We start from the raw sequence: 22,988 nt of genomic DNA on the forward strand, positions 1-22,988 counted from the left end.
TTTCCAACATTTTTCTTCTCTTTTTTAAAATTTATATTCTCTCTCTTTATATTTCAAATTGTCAAGTCTGGAGATTTATAAATTTACAAATCTTCACGCTGGTATAATATCTGGGAACTTTCAGCTTTGCGAGTTTCAAATCCGCGAGATTTCCATACTCTCGAACAGACACGGCCATTATTCTTCTTCCAACTCCTCAAATTTCTCGACGTCCTGAATTTTCACGCGTTTAATAGACGGATTTATTTCCGTTCAGCTATCAGGTATAACGGAAAGTGGTCTTGCGCATCGTTCGCCTGTATTTAAAGGGATCACCCGCAAGCAGGTTACAGGCCATTAACCCTTTCACTGCGGCGAGCTCTCGTGGCGGGGCATCGATGAGGATGGCGCGATATTCACGTGTCAGTTGCTGCCACTGGTTGCCTATTATTGACCAAAAATGGTATCTCGAGATTTGGTGCTATTCTTAAGGGGTGAAATAATTGATAATGGCAAGTGAATTATCTGATCTATCAGAAAATATCTGATTCGTCGTCTATTTTAAGGGATGTGTTCTAAGTCAATCTTACAATGTAAGTTTATTTCTTGAATTATGTTTGAGCATGCGTTATTAGGATGAGGCTTATTTTCGATTGACAAGACATTGGCCACTTCTTTCTTTTCAATGGTTGACTATTATTGACCAAAAATGGTATTTCGAGATTTGGTGCTATTCTTAAGGGGTGAAGTAATTTGTAATATTGAATAAATTAAAAATATCTGATTTCTCGACTATTTTAAGTGGTGCATTCTAAGTCAATCTTATATTGTAAGTTTCTTCCTTGAATTATGTTTGAGCATACGTTATTATGATGAGAATGGCGCGATATTTACGTATTAATTGCTCCCACTGGTTGATTATTATTGACCAAAAATGGTATTTCGAGATTTGGTGCTACTCTTGAGGGGTGAAATAATTGATAATAGCAAGTGAATTAAAAATATCTGATTTATCGTCTGTTTTAAGTGATGCGTTCTAAGTCAATCTTACATTGTAAGTTTATTCCTTGAATTATGTTTGAGCATGCGTTATTATGATGAGGCTTATTTTCAATTGACAAGACATTGTCCATTTCCTTCGTTACCCTCGTTTTCTTCGTGCAATGCTTGCTTCGTTTTGTGATACCTGATTCTGCTTCAGTGCTTCGAGAATTAATAAGGGTTTTGGGGTATTTAAGGACCAATGTTTCGTGGAAACAATACTTGATTATAAGTCCTTAAAGTGGGTGTGACAGAGAGATGAAGACTGGCGAAATATGAGAAACTAGGGATATTTAACCAGTTAACTATGAAATTTAATTTCAGAAGATCAGCACAGGGTGCGGAATGAAAAACAAGGAACGACGTGTATACACGTCGAACGCAGTGCAAATGGTTAAAATTGACTTGAAAGTTCATCCTGAAATGCAACGCGTTGACTCGCAAACTTTTCAAACAATAATCAACAAAAGAAAACCACGAAGGACCTGAATTTACATATATAAACTTGCAAAGGCTCGTCTATACGTCTATCACAATAAAAGGGTTAAAACTCGAACCTAAAAAACCGCGTCACGATCCAATATCTCACCCTTAGCTTCATTCACCGCGATTTTCAACCATTTCAAATTACTTGAACGAAAAGTTCATCCTGAAAAGCAACGCGTTGACTCGCATAATTTTCAAACAATAATGAACAAAAAAAAAAAAACCACGAAGGACTTAAATTTACGAATGTAGACTTGTAAGGGCTCGTGTATATTTTGATCACAATAAAAGGGTTAAAACTCGAACCTAAAAAAACGCGTCACGATCAGATATCTCACCCTCGATTTTATTGGCCACGATTTTCAACCATTTCCGATGGATCACCGTATTTTTCCGTGGCCAGCGTCGACTGAGCGCAGCAACAGGCTGCAAAACAAGCTGCGCTCAGTTTCACATCGACGCCCTCTTCCACGCGAACGATGTTCGACGTGTGAACGCGTCCCTCGATCCAGCAAACTTCGTCTCAAGCTTATTCTGCCCCTTCGTTTCTCAACAAACCCCGTTGCACTCGTCTGAGCGATTGTTTCCATCGCGAGCGAAGTCGTTTCTCTCAGAATTCGTCTGAAGATACCAAAAGAAGCAACGAGAAAAAGAATCTTCGCGCAGACATGAAATTTCTGCCAATTCTCGTTTCACGCGCAGCGAATTGCAGCTGCATCGAAAATTGGCGACGATCGAGGAACGAATTCCAGCTCAAAGCGAGGCTCTTTTAAAATCGTTTCTTTGATCGTTCGCGTTATTCTCATAATCGATCGTGAAACGCAATTACACGCGACGAAACACGCGAGCGTTAATTCGTCGATCAACGAGACGGAATAATACCGTGCGCGATGGACGTTTAACGAAAAAACGATGCGTGTGTGTGAAGAGAGAGAGAGAAATTCATTCGTGGAGGGTGTTCCATCCTCGAAACATATGGTCGAACAAAGTTTATGCTACGCTCGCATATAATTAGTTATTTTTGAAGAGTACCAATTTCTGTTTATTACTTTTTCTGATTAACTTCTTAACCAGTTAAGTGCGTTCGACGTGTATACTCGTCGAACCAAATCTCTACTGCTGTGCGTTTGGCGTGTGTACTCGTCGAGTAAAATAAAACATTACCATTCACTATAAAAATTCGAGATCTCAGTAAAATGTATTAAGATTATTATTTTGTGGTATAGCTCGAAATTTTGTAAACCATTTTCTTATTTTTCTCGTTTATTCTTGCTATCTTCAATATTTCTTGTTTAAGTATTTTATTATTTTTTGACAATTCTCAAGCTTTTAGTAAGGATAACGTATTCAGAAACGAATTGTTAGTTTCTCTGACGAATAGAAATGTAATCCTTCCTCGTTTTTCGTAAAATGTATAATAGTACCATTTGCCTGCGTTCGACGTGTATACACGTCGTTGCTTGTCTTTAATTCCGCACCCTGTGCTGATCTTTTCAAACTAAATTCCACAGTTAACTGGTTAACCGGGATTAAGGCATTTAAAGGTTGCTAGAAAACTTAGTTCACCTCTTAATGTTCTTCTTCGATAGCTATTGTCGTATCATACACCCAAAAATACCCAATCACGGGTCCTGTTAGGTCAAATAGCCTCGAATAGGTTTCCCTAACTATTGTGTTTCGTGGTCCTACCCCTACCGGAAGTTAGCGACCGCCACCATCTTGGAATCAAGCAGCTCGCGGATTGACTGACTGCTGAACTTCGAATCTGTATATAAGTGCACATTTTTGTAAAATAAAGCAGTGTGAAATTCTACCAAGGCCAACTAAGGCAACAAAACATATCGAGTTGGATTTATTGAAAACTCTTCCTTTCCTTGGCACTCATCAACCAGTGTGAAATTCTACCAAGGCCAACTAAGGCAACAAAACGTATCGAGTTGGATTTATTGAAAACTCTTCCTTTCCTTGGCACTCATCAACCAGTGTGAAATTCTACCAAGGCCAACTAAGGCAACAAAACGTATCGAGTTGGATTTATTGAAAACTCTTCCTTTCCTTGGCACTCATCAACCAGTATGAAATTCTACCAAGGCCAACTAAGGCAATTAAACATATCGAGTTGGATTTATTTTCAAACTCTTCCTTTCCTTGGCACTCATCAACCAGCAGTAGCAGTCAAAATCCTACCAGCAAAAAGTCGTGCGAGATATTCTATCCTCGCAAGTAAGCGAGGAGAAATTAAGGACGCAACACCGTGCGCGATGGACGTTTAAAGAAAAAACGATGCGTGTGTGCGAAGAGAGAGAGAGAGAGAAATTCATTGGTGCAGGGAATAAGGGTTTGGTTATCCCGTTTGATCCGCGGGATTTCGCTAATTTTCAATGTAATTAACCCGAGGGTGGAGAGAGTGGATAATTTACGGTTGTTTGTTTTTTCCAATCGTCGAAGGAAGCTTCGAACCGGCGCCAGGGCTCGAGTGATCCACTCGAAATTAATTGTTCAAGGTAGCGCTTAAAATCTTACCGCGAGACCACTCCTGCTGGTCCCGAGAACACTTTGTTTAATACGCCATTAATCCGTGGAGAACGCGTGCGCCTTCGCTCGAAATAAATTCACTTGGCTCGCGTCGAATCGAATCCACTTCCCTCTGTTTGTCTTTCTGGGTTTAATTGTTATTCAAGCGTGGCAATTCCTTCGATCGTGCTCGTTTAATCGACGTGTATCAACCTTCTTGGAGCTAATTCTTTCGTTCGTTTCATTTGAGCGATGTGTATAATTTCACTTGCACTGATTTATTTTATTACGAAGAGATTATTTTATTGTGGATTAAGTAGATCACTTATTCTTTGGTTGGCTCTTGTTTCAATTGAATTATTGGATTTGAGAATAGCTTCATTTGAGCAATGCATATAATTTTATTCGCAAAGATTTATTTATCCAGCGACACTTTCTTATTGTGAATTAAGTAGATCGCTCATTCTTCAGTTGGTTCTCGTCTCAATTGAATTATTGGATATGAGAATAACTTTATTTGGGCAATAAATATAATTTTATTCGCAAAGATTTATTTAACGCGCAATTCTTTTTTATTTTGAATTAAATAGCTTACTCATTCTTCGGTTGGTTCTTGTTGCAATTGAATTATTCGACACGAGAATAGTTTCATTTGAGCAACGTATATAATTTTATTCGCAAAGATTTATTTATCACGTGATTTTTATTATTTTGAATTAAATAGATCACTCATTCTTCGGTTGGTTCTTGTCTCAACTGAATTAATTATTGAATATGAAAATTGTTTCGTTTGAGCAATGCATATAATTTTATTCGCACAGATTTATTTATCGCGTGATTTTTTTTATTGTGAATTAAGTAGATCGCTCATTCTTTATTTGGTTCTTGTTTCAATTGAATCATTGGATATAAGTATAGTTGCATTTGAGCAATGTATATAATTTTACTCGCAAAGATTTATTTATCGTCTGATTTTTTTTTATTCTGAATTAAGTAGATCACTCATTCTTCGTTTGGTTCTTGTTTCAATTGGATTATTGGATTTGAGCAATGTATATAATTTTACTCGCAAAGATTTATTTATCGAGCGATTTTCTTTTTTATTTTGAATTAAGTAGATCACTCATTCTTCGGTTGGCTCCTGTTTCAATTGAATTAATTATTGGATTTGAGAATAGTTTCATTTGAGCAATGTATATAATTTCATTTGCAAACATTTATTTATCGAGCGATTTTCTTTTACTGTGAATTAAATAGCTTATTCTTCGGTTGGTTCTTGTTTCAATCGAATTATTGGATATAAGAATGAGTTTTAATCGTGTCTCATTAATGGATATCCCTTGCATCTTTAACAAGCATTCATATCGCATTAAAAATGTAATTTATTCAAAAAAAGCATCATCTCTGAAGAATTCTTCTCCATTACTATCTTTTGAAGAAAAGTAACCGTGCTCCATCGTAGCCAACTCGCAGATATCGATTCGAACGCTTCAAAAAGGGTGATTTCGACGTCAACGACAAAGAACGCGATAATACCCCCAAAAAGTTCCAATTGGAAGTGATATTGATCCATGTCAGACACTTAAAGAATAGTCTGCAGCCTTGGATGTCGATCTATCTAACATTAGAAAACGCTCACACTCACTTAAAATGGTTTTCTATGTAAAAAAAAATTTTTTTCTCTTTTGAGGAACACGTTGCTCGTCTTTCGCATCGTGGTCCACGTTTGAGGAGAGTTGAACGCGAGTACGCGTAGCCAGAGTAACCAAGGACCTCTCTTCGAGTTAAATACTTCAACCCACGCGTATCCTGGCGAACTGCTCTGTTCGAGCGCCCTCTCAGTGCTCAGTCACCGTCAAAGGCACTCGCCAGGTATTCATTATGTCGATTTAGCATTAGAACTCCATTGTGCTGTCGTGGCAGCAAGAAACAGCGGTTGAAACGGTGCTTCGATGCTTCAGCCACAAATATACGCTCAAATTGTGTCGCGATTGGGAATGGATAGAGTCAGGAATTTACGCGATTGTGGTATTTAAGTGGCTCTGTCAATAGAGACACCTGAGTCGGTTATTGTCGGTTATCTAGCTTGTATCGATCGATGAAATCGATAAAAATAATTTTAAATTATTGCTCTCAGTCATTTATCTCATTTTGAGATATATTATGTATGTGATGGAGGACTGGCTAACTTTTTGCATATTAACTAATGTTAGTTTAAGTAGTTTAGCTGGATCTCTCATTTTTCAACTGTTTTCTTAACAATCTTATACCACCATGTTACTATCTCCATTTGGGATTTTTTTTAAAATAGGAACCACGACTTGAATAAAATATATTGATAAATACTGTGCATATTTATATAACTTTTTACGACAAAAATAAAAAAGAATTTGGTAACTAATGGATTAATAAATATCTTACAATATTTATATAAATCTTCATATGAATACAATGTATTTCAATTTCCAAAGTTATGTAGTTATGTAGTTAGATTCCTCATTTTTCAACCCTCTTATACCACCATGTTACCATCTCCTTTTGGGATTTTTTCAAAAATAGAAACTACAACTTAGATACACAATTTTTTGTGCATATATCTAACTTCCTCCATAAGAAATAAAATAGAATTTGGTAACTAATGGATTAATAAACATCCCACAATATTTATATAAATCTTCAGCTGAATACAATGCATTTCAATACTTTTCACAGTATTCAGACACTTGACTTAACAAAGTTAACTAGCTGGATTCCTCATTTTTCAACTGTTTTTTCAACCCTCTTATACCACCATGCTACCATCTCTATTTGGTACTTTTTTAAAAATAAAAATCACAACTTGAATACAATTATATTGATACACATCTTTCTACGTTAAAAATGAAAAAGAGTTTGGTAACTAATAGATTAAGAAATATTTTAAAATATTTATATAAATCTTCAGATGGATGCAATGCATCTCAATACTTTCTTCCACAGTACCCAGACACTTAACTTAGCAAAGTTATCTAACTGGATTCCTCATTTTTCTCTATTTCAATTTGGGAATTTTTCAAAAATATAAACCATAACTTGGATACAATTATATTGGTACACTTTCTATGCATATATATAATATATGACTTTACAATTTTCTATGTCTATATATAATATATGACTTTCTTCGTGAAAAATAAAAAAAGATGTGGCAATTAATAGATTAATAAATATTTATATAAATAGAATTTCAGCTAAATACAATGCATCTCAATACTTTCCACAGTGCCCAGCCACTCGACATAGCAACCTCCTATCACCGTCGCTGTACACTTGAAAAACAGTCCCAACTCTCGTAACCGCCAACAAGTTTCCAGCCATGCGCGTGTTCTTGCGGATGTCAGAGGATCGTCAGGCTCGTTTATAAAGAGAGTAAGCAACGGACGAAATAATAAAAACGAAGAAGAAGACGAAGACGAAGACGAAGACGAAGAAGAGTCACGAGAAGGCAGAGAGTGAAGTGGGTTCGTTAGAAAAACGCGAGCCACCGTTCGAGGATGTTCCGCGAGGCTGGAACCGCGGTGGGAACAGAACTCGAATTTCTAAAGCGTCGAGGTAGGTTCACGGCCGTTTATTTCGTTAATGACGACTGGCCGTTGTGGATTAATGAGGACGTGGGCCTCGTCGACGACGCCCATCCTCTGCCTTCGTCGATACTCGAGATGCCCAGGACTGCGATGAAATACAGTGAACCCTCCTATAACGCGGTAAGTTTCGATAATCGAACCATCTCGAATTACTCGCAATTATTCCTGTTCCACGAAAAACGAACCTGCAATGGCAGCGCGTATTTAACCCATTCGCTGCCAACCACGAGTGTTCCGTCCTCGAAACATATGGTCGAACAAAGTTTATGCTACGCTCGCATATAATTAGTTATTTTTAAACAGCCCCACCTTCTGTTTATTACTTTTTCTCATTAACTTCTTAACCAGTTAAGTGCGTTCGACGTGTATACTCGTCGAACCAAATCTCTACTGCTGTGCGTTTGGCGTGTGTACTCGTCGTGTAAGATAAAACATTACCATTCACTAGAAAAATTCGAGATCTCAGTAAAATGTATTAAGATTATTATTTGGTGGTATAGCTTGAAATTTTCTAAACCATTTTCTTATTTTTCTCGTTTATTCTTGGTATCTTCAATATTTCTTGTTTAAGTGTTTTATTATTTTTTGACAATTCTCAAGCTTTTAGTAAGAATAACGTATTCAGAAACGAATTGTTAGTTTCTCTGACGAATAAAAGTGTAATCCTTCCTCGTTTTTCCTAAAATGTATAATAGTCTGATTAACTTCTTAACCAGAAGGGATTAAGGCATTAAAAGGTTGCTAGAAAACTTAGTTTACCTCTTAATGTTTCTCTTCGATAGCTATTGACGTATCATAAACACAAAAATCCCAACCACGGGTCCCCTTAGGTCAAATACAGTCAACCCTCCTATAACGCGGTACGCACTATAACCGCGCTATAAGAAACTTCGATTTTAGTACAAATCACATGATTCGTACCGCGTTATATGGAGACCAATAAATACAAAAGACAAGATAAATTAAAAATTATTTTTATCGAATCGAAGAGTTCATATAAGAAAATGAAACAAAAACTAAACTAAAAAACTGTTTCCAATAAAAACAAGAGAAACTTTTGTAAAATCATGTAATCCTTCAACACTCATCCTCCCTGTCGGATATGAGTCGCCTAACTCGTCTTCTTCGAATGGGTAAAATGTTTTCCTCGCTTAGTTTATTTTCACGATGGTTTTCAATTGTAGCTTCTTTTTCTAACTCCACTAAAACCTCTCTATAGGGAGCTAAGCAATTTCTTAACTCTCTTTTAAACTTTGCGCTGCGCACCGTTCACTGATCAATTTGAATGAAATGAAGTTCTAATTCTTTAGCCAAATTTAGCCGTTTTTTCACATCTTGTAGATCGAGATTTGACAGCCATTTGTTTTCCTTATTTTCGTTTACCAATGCATTTGAGGTGGTGTTGTTGAACGGAAACCGCGCTGTAAGAGTACCGCGTTATAGAAGAGCTGTCGCAATTTCAGCTCCAACTTATATGGAAACCGCGTTCTACGAGTATCGCGTTATAGGAGGGTTAACTGTACCTGATAACCTCGCGTTTTAGACATTCGTTACAAGAAAACGTACTCTTGACAGACAGTTTTAATCTGCCAAGTGATCGTCAAGTCGTTCTCCAATAACTGAAACGTCCTTGAATCAGAGACTCAGAAAAGGTCGCGCTAAAACCTTAATATTATTTAAGAACAAAAGAATGCATTTATATTTTTAAGAAAAGAAGCAAATATTTGTTGATTCGAGAGGTTTCGATTCTGAGAAAATCGAGTTAGGAAATTTGACGAGTTTGATCAGTGGACGCTATTTTTTATGAAGCAGTAAAAGGGTTAACACTTTAACGCAAATGACGTCTGTAGCCGTCAAATCCTTGGCGATATGTACCTAAATGAGGAATACATTTATATTTAAAAAAAGAGAATCGTATATTTGTTGATTCGAGAGGTTTCGATTCTGAGAAAATCGAATTAGGAAATTGATCAGTGGACGCTATTTTTTATGAAGCAGCAAAAGGGTTAACACTTTAACGCGAATGACGCCTGTAGTCGTCAAATCCTTGGCGATATATACGTAAATGAGGAATACATTTATATTTAAAAAAAGAGAATCGTATATTTGTTGATTCGAGAGGTTTCGATTCTGAGAAAATCGAGTTAGGAAGTTTGACGACATTCATGAGTGGACGCTACTTTTTATGAAGCAGTAAAAGGGTTAACACTTTGACGCAAATGACGTCTGTAGCCGTCAAATCCTTGGCGATATGTACGCAAATGACGGTTATAGCCGTCGTGAATATTCTAATCAATAAAAAAAGAACAGCATTAGTATGAGGTGTACTAACACCTACAATTGTTAAATTATTGAGCAACACATCTGGAAAAAAAGTGAGAGCATGCCAGACAGCGTATTAGTTGTTTTTTTTTCGCTTTGGAACAGTCGAGTATCTTGAGACAAATGACTGCTATAGCAGTCGTAGCAAAAGTTTAGTCGATTTCAGTTGACGCAGTCGAAAGACAATTCTGTGAAGACGAATTAACATTTATTCTGTAACTATTTTCTCATGAATTAAGTAAATACAATGAATTAGTAAAGCAAATGCTGTATAGTCGTGACGACGGTTATAGCCGTCATTTGCTTCGAAAACAGAAGAAAATGACGATTATAGCGATTACGACGATTATAAAAAAAAGAACAGAGTTAGCACGAAGTGTAATTAATTATATTATACTAACGTACACTTGTCAATTATTGAGTAACAGATCTAGAAAAAAAGTGAGAGCATGCCAGACAGCGTATTAGTAGCAGTAGGAGGGCTGTCGCAATTTCAGTTCCGCGTTATATGGAAACCGCGTTCTACGAGTACCGCGTTATAGGAGGGTTAACTGTGCAACGTCAGGTTTCGTGTTCGCGGATCCTCGAGCGCTGACATCATCGGTGCCGCGGCTCGAGAATAGACAGAGCTCGCGTGTTTAACCCTTTACTGCTCAACCAGTGTCCCGGGAACCCATCCCAGACGGTACAAATATAATTTAGCTCTCTTAGACACAACAGATGTTCGAGTTTCTTGGTAATCTTTAATTAAGCTGAGCTTCAGTGAAATCGATGGGTGTATAGATTGGCTGGCAAACGTATCGCTGTGTCTCGTTGCGCTTACTTTATGGCTAGAGGGAACAATTAATGGCGTCTAACTGCGTGCGAAATTTCTTCGCGTTTAGTCGCGTTTACTTTTGGAAGTTTGCTCGCGTCAGAATGGATAACACGTGGCTCTGAATGTGGGATTAGAAGAATCAGAAAAATAAAGGAATTATTAATTAGAGAAATTAGAAAAATAAAAGTATTATTAATTAGAAAAATTGGAAAAATAAAAGAATTATTAATTAGAAAAATTAGAGAAATAAAAGAATGAATAAATTAGAAAAATTAGAAAAATAAAAGAATTATTAATTAGAAACCTAGGACCAAATAAAAATATTTTCTTGGGGTTGTTACAAGTGAATATTGTTTCGTTAGTTTTCTTTTGGATTTGAAGCAGTGGACGCGTTTAATTGAAGGAGGGCGAATTTCGAAAAATGTTAAAGGAACAGTGAAGAGGGTTCTCAAGGTCCGTCAAGTTTTTTAGGAAGATGTAATTGAGTTTGCGAACGTTCGTCGAGCGGATGGTGGACGACTTACCTTTTTCAAGTCCTTGCTGGCATCGGCTTCCTCTGCCTTCCGCTTCTCGGAGATCTTCGGCGTCGGGACGGCGATCGTCGCCTCTCGCAGCGGCTTCAAATCGACCTGAGAGGAGAAACAAACAGTCGTGGTTAGTTGCGCGAGATTTTTCGAGAGAGACTTAAAGAAATTATTTGTCGTTGCGCACATGCATGGCTGCTTAAGAACGATCGTTGATTTAGCGAACATTTTTGAGCAATGGAACTTTGGAAATCGAGAGACAGATTTTTATAAAATTATTGTAAACATGTAAAAATGTTTAATAATTGTGAACGACTCTTGATTTAAGCTGTCTGAAAACGATTGTTGGTTTAATGTAAACAGATTTTTATAAAATAATTGTAAACACATATTGTAAAATTATTGTAAACGGCTCTTTGTTTAGTGAAAATTTGGAGCAACGAAATTTTGGAAATCGAGAGACAGATTTTTATACAATTATTGTAAAATTATTGTGTTGTGACTCTTGGTTTAATGAATATCTAGAGCAACGAAACTTTGGAAATTGAGAGACAGATTTTTATAAAATTATTGTAAACATTCGTTTATAACTAGCTGTTGTTCAACTCGCTTTATGCAACACGTATTCCATAACTTTTTATAATATAAAGGATAAAGGAGGTTTCCTTGACATTCTGAAGAAATAAATTTATTATACAGAATGACCAACTGGGTACCAGCATTATACTTTAAAATTTCTGTCATCATTCATTTATAAGAAAGTAATGTATATATTTATGTGCCAAAAACAACATTGTATGCACCCTTCAAATGGAGAACGAAGATCTTCCCTCGAAATCATCCTTATTCACGTCTTGATATATGCGTTTAATCGAGACGTGTTGGTTTTCGTTTGAAGCCAAATACAAAAATTAATTTCTTGTCCTCGAGTGAGAAGAGATGGCATTTCTTTACGGATACATATTTCTAAAGTTTGATTATATAAAAGACGACAGAGCCTCGCGCACACACATGATTAGTAACCAATGCTTTGGGTCATCGATTTTATATATTTTAACATTAGTTCAATTCTCTAGAAAGAGTGCAAGGCAAAGGTCACTCCCAGTGCGTGGAAATAAAGAACATTATAGTAAAATAAATTGCAATTAGTTATTTATAAAACCCATTTTCAACAAGACACAAGTCTTCAATAAAAAAGGGACGCTTCAGATTTAAATTCTGCGAACCCAACGCATTTTTGCAAAGCCAAACGACGACCACACACCACATACTTTCACCCTTCATCGATAAGAAACAACGTCAAAAATAAAAAAATACTTTTCAAAATGGGTCCACCAACCATCGACCCTCCAGAACGCACCTCTCAACCAACATCTAATTCGTCAAGACACAAATCTTCAATAAAAAAGAGACGCTTCAGATTAAAATTCTGCGAACCCAACGCATGCTTGCAAAGCTAAACGACCTGACGATGAACACACGTACATACTTTCACGTTTCATCGATAAGAAACAGGGTCAAAAATAAAAAAATACTTTTCAAAACGGGGTCCATAAGCCATCGACCCTCCAGAACGCCCCTCACAACCAACATCTAATTCGTCAAGCGTCAAGGGGTGGCATTAAACTGGCACACGTGACAAGGAGTAGGCTGTAATCGCGTTAACGATGGACTCGCTCGTGTCACCGACTAATACGTTAGCCGCGTTTTCGCCTATTCGACCATTAAGCCTCTGCTCGAATTACTGACCGCTAAATCGAGACCGTCCAGCCCCTCCGCCTCTCTATTTGGCCACGCCGTTAACGTGAAATTAGCGTGCCCGGCACGGCGCGCGGCTAAAATAGGGACGAGTCGAAGCGATTAGCATAAATCGATGCGTTCCAGGCTGGCTCCTTGGCCAACCGTTGCGAGTGGCGTTCGCAAACGCACTGGCGAGCGTGCGTGGTCTTCGAGCGTGTTTGTGGGCCTTCGAAACATTGGAGATTTCCAGTCCGTTTGAAAGGATTTCAGTGTACGCGGATTAGAGACGCGCGTTGCGCAGCCTCGCGGAGGATTGATGAACGATCTGACGGATTAATGGATGCCGTTTGCGACGGAGATGGACTCCAAGGAGGTGATGAGGTCGCGAGCTATGATGCGTGGTCGTTGGTTTGAGGATTGCACGTTTAGAGTCAGAGATTATTGGAGTGTATTCTGTTTCTGGTGAGTATTGTTTGATTGTGTGTCAATGGGTAAGTTTGAGATGTATTGGTTGTGTTATATTGCAGGAATTTGGTGGGTAAGTGTTTATTAATGTTAGAGGTGCAGGTTTTCTAAGAGTCTATGGTATTAGAAATGTAAGATTTTTAAGCGACTGCATCACAAGCGTGAGATTTCCAGGTGTCTACAGTATTAGAAGAGTAAGATTTCCAAGTGTCTACAGTATCAGAAGCATAAGATTCCCAAACACTGCAATACCTGAAGCGTAAGATTTCCAAGTGTCTACAGTATCAGAAGCGTAAGATTCTCAAACGCCTGCGATATCAGAAACGTAAGATTTCCAAGCGACTACATCACAACGTTAAGGTTTCCAAACGCTTACATCACAAGCTTAAAATTTTCAAGCGCCTATAACATCAGAAGCGTAAGATTTCTGAGCGTCTACAGTATCAGAAGCGTAAGATTTCCAAGCGCCTACAGTATTAGAAACGTAGGATTTCTAAGCGCCTACATCACAAGTGTGAGATTCTCAAGCATCTACAATATCAGAAACGCAAGTTTTCTAAGCGCTACCAGTATCAGAAGCATAAGATTTCCAAGCGCCTATATCACAAGGCGTAAGATTTCCAAGCGCCTACAATATCAGAAAGGTAAGATTTCCAAGGGTCTATAGTATCAGAAGCATAAGATTTCCAAGTGCTTCATCACAAGCATAAGATTTCCAAGCGTCCAAAATATCAAAGGCGTAAGATTTCCAAGCGTCTATAGTATCAGAAGCGTGAGATTCCCAAGCACCTACAATATCAGAAACGCAAGTTTTCTAAGCGCTACCAGTATCAGAAGCATAAGATTTCCAAGCGCCTATATCACAAGGCGTAAGATTTCCAAGCGCCTACAATATCAGAAAGGTAAGATTTCCAAGGGTCTATAATATCAGAAGCGTAAGATTTCCAAGCATTTACATCATAAGCGTAAAATCTTCAAGCGTCCAAAATATTAAAGGCGCAAGATTTCCAAGCGTCTACATCACAAGCGTGAAATTCCCAAGCGCCTATAATATCAGAAACGCAAGTTTTCTAAGCGTCACCAGTATCAGAAGCATAAGATTTCCAAGTGCTTCATCACAAGCATAAGATTTCCAAGCGTCTAAAATATCAAAGGCGTAAGATTTCCAAGCATCTACATCACAAACTTGAGATTTCCAAGCACCTATTTCACAAGGCGTAAAATTTCCAAGCACCTAAATCACAAGCGTCAGATTTCCAAGCGCCTACAATATCAGAAACGTACAATTTCCAAGCGCCTACATCACAAGCGTAAAATTTCCAAGCGTCTAAAGTATTAGAAGCATAAGATTCTCAAGCGTCTACAGTATCAGAAGCACGAGATCCTCAACCACCTTCAAACACAACAGTAACCAAAAAATAAAAAATCCCCTTCCAAAGTCCAAATTCAACAAAACACAGAACCAACAGAGAAAAGAAGAAACTACCGCCACGAGATGTACGCATCAAAGTTCTAAATCAGTTGAAGACAAACGCAAGAAAGGTAATCCACGCGAAGTTAACCATCGCCCCAAGTTAATCCGCAATATCGCAAAAAGCTTTCGCCGTTTCGCTCGTAGAACTGGACACGCGACGTGGAGCAGAGTCGAAGAGGAGAAGCAACTACGGTCCCAGCGATCGAGGGGACGCAGAAGACGATCGTTCGTGGCAGTTACGTAGGGTTCAAACCAGGTTGCAGGGTGGCATCGAGCAATGGAGTCATCGATGCAGGACGCGCGCAGCTAATAACACGGTAAAATCCAGCGATCACCGCGGTCAGAAATTAAGTTGATTGGATGTAAACACGACAGTAGAGCACGGGACGGCGTAATTATCAAGCGCACGGAATTACAGCCATCCTCGCAGCTTACCCTGCGCTCGATGATTAAATGGCGACGCTTAAACGGACGTCACGCGAGAATCGAGCGGCAAAAAATCGGTTTACTAAACCGCATCTGAGTATTTCGAACTTCTCTGATACGAATTAACCACAGATTTCTCTTTCTTCCACAAAAATTCGATTCTGGTTCTGCTGATTGTTTTAAAGGTGATTACACGTGCGCAGCTGTGTCTCGCATTGCGAGATCGGCTCTTAATTACTCCCTAATGAGTAGGTACGTCGAATGTAATTATAGAAATTGTAGTATCGCGAGAGCTTCGATACTTTCCAATTGTCTCGTTCTCTGATTGCTCCTACCATTATTACTGCAGTCTCTCATAAAAACAGAGCAGAATAAAATGGAAAATTCGAAGTGTATAGTCAACGTCGTAGTTTTGGAGGATAATTAATTTATAAAATTCTCAACTAACCAAATAACAATCAAATTCTCGACTAAATCCGCTCTTTTATTCAAGTCTAATTTATTATCACTTGCGCGTAGGCGAAACAGCGTCAAGCGACTCGAAAATTGCTTCTTGGAAAAGTTATTATACCTCGCGCGTTTATAAACCGTGGCGAATTTACTGTAATCCCGCGGAAAAACAGGCGATCAGTTAGCGACGAGTGAATAATAAAGGAGGCGGGTTTATTGTTGGGAATCCTCGATTGCGGGGGCCGCGGGATACATTTTTAAGCTCTCAATTTCAGGATTTCATAAATTCATGGTTGCCTGGCGAACCATCGGCGAGGAACTTCTTCATAATCAGCCTGTTCATAATTGAACGAATAATTTCGAAAATCGCGATATCGACGCGACGACGCCCTCGAGAGTGAAATTAAAAAATTAATTTCGCCCTTCGACCTTCGTGCCAGTCGATAAACTGTTCTTTTAACTACAACGAAAAATAGAAAAAAAAAGGAAGACGCTTTGGATGATCGTGAAAACGAAAAAGTAATAAAGTCGCGTAATTAGCCTGCTTACAGGCTCGCGATTCCTCGAGCTGTTTCGTCTGATCTTTCAGGTGAACGAGTGGATTCGTTGGCTGGTAAAAATTCGCTTTGCTACTCTGCTAATCTGCACCAAAGTATCGCAACTTGAAATCGCGGCATTTTAATCGCAGACCCCTGTGACTGGCAATTAAAACTTCCTCTGCTTATCAGTTGGTCTTTATTTCAGAGGCATTGTTGCGTTCCGTTGCAACCAATGGCGCAGCTGAAGAAACTCCGCCATTTTCTAGCTGTCCAATAATAAGACGATTCGTAATTATATCCGTCGATGTGAATATAGAGTGTGAATAATTGAAGAATCGAGAGATAACGATTTAAATAATTTCGCGAATATTCAAGCAAGGATAGTTGGAGCTTTTTTTTTCTTTTTTATTTTCAACACTTCAGAAATATAATTCCGCCATTTTCTAGCTGTCCAACGGTAAGACGATTCGTAATAATATTCGTCGATGTGAATATAGAGTGTGGATAATTGAAGAATCGAGAGATAACGATTTAAATAATTTCGCGAATATTCAAGCAAGGATAGTTGGAGTTTCACTTTTTTTTTTTTACTTTCAACACTTCAGAAATATTCAAATCCTGAACGGATGCGTTAAAATGGCTCGAGATAGAGGTGTGGAAAAAATTTGCAGAGTTCTGACCTGAATTCCCTCGAGAATGGAACGATAAAAGTAAATTGTTCTCGATAAAGGTTTGTTCTCGCTGGTACGAGGCACCCTCTACGTACGATGCGTCGATATGTAAATGAAAAAGTGGATTCGAGTCCGATGAAAGTTCCCTGCGAAGGTGGTTCAACTTTCGAACGAGCTAAAGAGGGAAGAATAGTTCGTTCTAGAAAGGCTGAACGATCGATACGAGGAATCCAAATCGGTGGAGGATGATCAAGTGGTTCTTTTAAACTACCCTCGCTAGATTCGTTTCAGCGGTTCACGCCGTCGAACGACGCTCATTTTTCGACTCTTTCGTAAACAATATACAACACAGTACCCTCTGAACTAAATTTCAAACAAAATATTTAAAACAGTAGAGAAAGTTGTTGGCGATGAAACTGAAGGATAATTTAGAACGGAAAACATTAATCTTTACAATTATTTTATTCAAATTTAAAGCAAATTTAAGAATTTATTATTTATTTAAGGGTTGATTTATGTCTCTTCATCAGCACTTCAAATAACAGCAAGTTATCGACAACGAAATTAAAAAAATTATAATACTTAGAATGCAAAGGGTGCAATAGAAGGGTGTGCCATAGATCACAGTTCCTCTAAAACAAATTTAAGAATTTATTATTTATTTAAGGGGTGATTTCCATATCTCTCCATCAGTACTTTAAATAAAGCAAGTTATCGATAACGAAATCGAAAAATAACTCAGAATGCAAAGAATGCAACAGAAGGGTGTGCCATAGATCACAGTTACCCAGAAACAAATTTAAGAAATTATTATTTATTTAAGGGGTGATTTCCATATCTCGCCAGCAATACTTAAAATAACAGCAAGTTATTAACAACAAAATTAAAAAATAACTTAGAATGCTAAGGGTGTAAGAGAAGGGTGTACCATGGATCACAGTTCCCCAAAACTGTTCCACAAAAGATTCTAAAATCAAGACAGAGACCAACATCTGCATTATTAAGAACAGAAACAAATTCTTATTTTCTTTTGACAAACATATCCATGTTACCAACAATTCCAAAACACTCACAGCGTGGACAAGCAATATAAAAAAAAAGTGGTGATACACGAAAGATCGCGTACGATCGCAACCCTTAATGGTCGACGCTTGTCGCTATATTTGCATTATTAAGAACAGAAACAAATTCATATCTTCTTTTAACAAACATATCATGTTACCATCAATACCAAAACACTCGCAGCATGGACAAACAATATAAAAAAAAGGTGGCGACGTAGAAAACGTCGCGGACGATCGCAGCCCTTTAAGATCACATCCCTTTCTCAAAACTGTCCACAAAAAATTCTTGAATATATTAGTTGAAAGAAAATAAGAATTTGAGTCCTGAAATGTTACCATCAATACCAAAACACTCAAAGCATGGATAAACAATATAAAAAGAAAAAGTGACGACGCAGGAAACGTCGCGTACGATCGCAGCCCTTAATGGTCGACAATTGCCATAACATTTGCATTATTAATAACAGAAACAAATTCTTTTTCTCTTTTAACATATATATCCATTTTACCATCAATACCAAAACACTCACAGCGTGGACAAGCAATATAAAAAAAAAAAGTGGTGATACACGAAAGGTGGCAGCATCTGCATTACTAAAAACAGAAACAAATTCATATTTTCTTTCAATTAACGCATCCAAAAAATAATTGACGACGCAGGAAACGTCGCGTACGATCGCAGGCAGCCCTTAATGGTCGATGCTCGCAGCAATATCTGCATTATTAAGAACAGAAACAAATTCTCATTTTCTTTCAACTAACACATCTATGTCACCATCAATATCAAAACACTCACAGCGTGGACAAGCAATATAAAAAAAGAAAGTGGTGATACACGAAAGGTGGCAGCATCTGCATTACTAAAAACAAAAACAAATTCATATTTTCTTTCAATTAACACATCCATGTTACTATCAATACCAAAACACTCAAAGCATCGACAAACAATATAAAAAATAATCGAGGACGCAGGAAACGTCGCGTACGATCGCAGGCAGCCCTTAATGGTCGACGCTCGCGGCAGGTGCCCGGCTGCCGCAGCCGAAATCGAGGATCGATAGGCCCTGGCTATTATTTCACGGTCGAATCGCGGGGGTTCGTTCTCGTTCTCGTTCGAGCCAGGCCTTACGGTCGCTAGGGTCGCCCCTGACAACGCCCTTGCCTGCATTGCGGTGCCCCTCGACTTCCACCCTGCGTTATCCTGCCACCATAACGTCTGACAATGTGCCTGGCTACGAAGGAACGTGAATCCTTTATACATATATTCCCATGCACCTGCTTGCTCGCCTAATGATATCTGTTGCTTGGAAACCAGCCTCTAACCCTGCCCTCACCCTCCACCCTTCTCACCATTTTTTCCCCTCCTCTCTCTCTCCTTTTTCTTCTCCCTTATTCCTGGCTCCTGCCACGACATACACAATTCACGACGCGACTCGCAACGACCAGGCTCTCGCGGTTCCCTTTCTCAGATTAAAGGAATAGATTTTAAAACGCGGACAAATTAACGCATCTCGCGCGACTTTATTCCTTACGAATTCCATTTTCTACCTTGTTCTTCCTTTTTTATGTCGGTTGTGTACAGAGATTTTTCTGCAGAGAACGTGGAGGATATTTAAGGGGTGTCCTTTTCAAAGTGTACAATGTCTGGTGCACTTTTTATGCTTCACTGTCGCCATTTTTTGGCTTGGTTTAGCGTTTGGAACTGTAAACGCTTCGAGAGTTGTTCGAATAGAGTAACAGGCAGGGTTTTTGTCTTTCGCGATAGACAAAGTTGGGGAGAGGAACAACAGGATGAGAAAGCGGAGGTGGTTCGTGGCAAAGGTAATTGTTTCGCTGTGGAATCGTTCTGATAAAGAGAGAGGGGGATTAATGGCGTAGCTGGATAAGGAAATTTTAGATATCCTGCTTGGAGAGAGGTAACTCTCGACAAAGGACATAACGAGGGGCTGCGTAATTTCATTGGAGACGTTAAACTTCGTTCGCGTCTCGCAGAGATCAGCTGAAAATCGAATCGCCTGGTGATCGATATCGAACGAGCTGCGAATCTCTTTGGAGAACGCCTCGAAAGTGCAACGATTTTTCGTGATCGCACATTTTCGAGAGCGCGTTTCGTAATAAAAAATGTGGAAATGCGAGGCATCGAAGAGACGCAGGTGTCGATCGTCGAAGGGAATCGAGAATCGAGCTGGCAATTTGTTAATTTAATCGCGCGACGATTGGTTCGAGTGGCATTACCGTTGATTACAGTTACGAAACTGGAGGAATTAATTCGGACGCCTCTCGCGTGGCTCTCCTCGAGGCTATGGGGATCCCGTGAAAATTATGGAAATCGCGAATCAGTGTAGAAACTTAATTAGAGAAATCTGTAGTCTTGAGATTCCACGTCTTCGACGAAGGGATAGGAATTTGACGAGGATTGATGAGTAGAAGCGTCGAGCACGTGCAGAAACCAATGTTTTGTTATTTAAAATTTTTAATTAAGGGTTGGTGGTAGAAATTGTTGCTTAAAAATTGCTATTCTAGTAATAGCTGATTGCTAATTTAGAATTTCTAAATTCGAGCGCATAATAAAACGTATCAAGCATCTTTAACCCCTCGCACTTGAAAGGAAACGTAAGAGTAAAACTCCAAGGAGCCAAGGATTAAAAAATATAATTACGCAGAGGATTAAAAAATATAATTAAGTAGAAACCAAACGTAAAACAGCAATGTTTCATTATTTAAAATTTTAAATTACCAGTTAGCGATAGAAATTGTCGTTTAAAGATTGCTGTTCTAGCGATAGTTAATAGCTAATTTAAAATTTCCAAATTTGAGCACGTAACAAAACCCCTCGCACTCGAAAGAAAAAGTAAGAGTGAAACTGCAAGAAGCCAAGCGCAGAAGATTAAAAAATACCAAACGTTAAACAGCAATGTTTCATTATTTAAAATTTAAAATTACCAGTTAGCGATAGAAATTGCTGCTTAAAAATTGCTACTCTATCAATAGCTAATTGCTAATTAAGAACTTCCAAATTCGAGCGCATAACAAAACGTATCACATATTTTTAACCCTTCCAACTTAAAAGAAAAAGTAAGAGTAAAACTCCAAGAAGAACCCAGTCGCAGAGGATAAAAAAACATAATTCCACGCAAATACATTCTCAACAGCCACAGTCCACAGAAACACAAATCATTATCGACGCGAGAAAAACGATAAACCGCCCATTAAACAGGAAAATTTTACGATACACGCGTCCTAACGAGAAACAAACCGCGAAACGCTGCTCTCGTTACGACGTATCAACATCCCCTGGTACCAGTCCCAGTTCGTCGACCCACCGCCACCCCCGTTCCTCCTCGATAGTCAATTTTCAAATGGCCAGGACCGCGTGTACAAAACTCCGACGACGTAGAAATAATATTTATCGACGCCCACCGATCGAGGCCACGATAATTAATAGCAGAGGGGGAGGTAAATTGCCGTATCGGTGTGGCTAGCCCAGCGATTATTGCTTCTTGTTCGACAACGATTTATCATGTCGCCGTGCTCGCGTCACGGTGGATGGCGCGTCGTTAATCTCGAAGCTCGTAAAAACAAAAAAACAGAGTTGGCGAAAGGAAATGAAAAAAATTGTCGAGGAACCTTCGAGCTGGGATATTCTCTGTTAATTAATAAAATGTGACACGAATATTTAGTTAACTGAATCGAGCGATTAATATCGCTGTCTGTATGGTGTATCCATATCGACCCTTGAAGAAATTTTCTCTCTCTCTCTCTCTTTTTCTCTTTCTTTCTGTGCTTCTCGCGCAAGTAAGTAACTTTTGACCTGGTTTCCCTTCCTTCGACTTTTCTACACTTCTCGATATACTTCCCTCTGCTACTCGAGAACGCTCTGGGATACTCAGAAATTATCCTCTAGGAATAATAGGTCTCTGGCGGATGGTCGATAGGCTGCGATTATCGAGGGTAGAGAGGCGAGACCACGAGGACGTCCTGTGTCGCGGATGGACGGTTTGAAACTGTGTCTTTCGTTTCTCTTCTGTCGAAAACTATGATTTATTAATACTGTGTCAGCAATTAGTAGATGTTTTAAAGTCTGATGGACAGTTCTGTCTTTTTGTTAAGCGAGAAGTAATAGTTTTTGTATATTTTTAATGCGTTAATGAATTACAAGCTCGTGATTGCGAAGAGAATTGTTCTAGTCTTTTAATATTTACGAGATTTCTCTCTCAACTGTTTTTTAAAAATCCTTACGCCCTTCTGCATACGATAAACTTAATAATATTGCATAAAAACTGACACACGTTGAACGACACATAATATATGACTTGCATAATTCAAAAAAATAAAGAATTGGTCCACATCGTCAAAATTAAATATTTCTATTAAATTGTGATATAATAATAATAATGTGTCATGAATTAGTAGATGTATTAAAGTCTGTCGGATAGTTCTGTCTTTTTGTTAATCGAAAATAAATAATTTTCGTATATTTGTAACGCGTTAATGAATTGTAAGCTCATGATTTCGAAGAATATCATTTTTTAAAAATTCTTGCGCCAATCTGCATACGATAAACTTAATAATGTTGCATAAAAACTGACACACTTTGAACGACACGTAATATATGACTTGTATCATTCAAAAAAAAGTGGAGAATTGATCCATATCGTTAAAATTAAATATTTTTGTAGATCTAATTACTTCTTCGTTGCCATTACACTTGCAACCCTCAATTTTTACCAAAACCATTTGCCTCTACCCATAGAAATATCTCAATCCCTCGCACACATGAGCATATAATGCAAATGACTTAACAATACATATCAAGTTGCAATTTAATTCAGTAAAGAAAAAAAAAAAAGAAA

At 38.3% G+C, this 22,988-nt stretch overlaps 1 protein-coding gene across 2 annotated transcripts in view; it reads right to left on the minus strand.

The window, feature by feature from the left end:
• Window positions 1-22,988, minus strand: part of LOC143431553 (pseudouridylate synthase RPUSD2) — a 278,936-nt gene that overhangs the window by 106,914 nt on the left and 149,034 nt on the right. For both annotated transcript variants that reach the window (XM_076908376.1, XM_076908375.1), the window contains exon 2: window positions 11,307-11,411. In XM_076908376.1, the coding sequence (XP_076764491.1) occupies window positions 11,307-11,411 (105 nt within the window). The remainder of the gene's footprint in view (window positions 1-11,306; window positions 11,412-22,988) is intronic.

The sequence above is a fragment of the Xylocopa sonorina genome, chromosome 18 (assembly GCF_050948175.1).
Source record: "Xylocopa sonorina isolate GNS202 chromosome 18, iyXylSono1_principal, whole genome shotgun sequence".
NCBI lineage: Eukaryota > Metazoa > Arthropoda > Insecta > Hymenoptera > Apidae > Xylocopa > Xylocopa sonorina.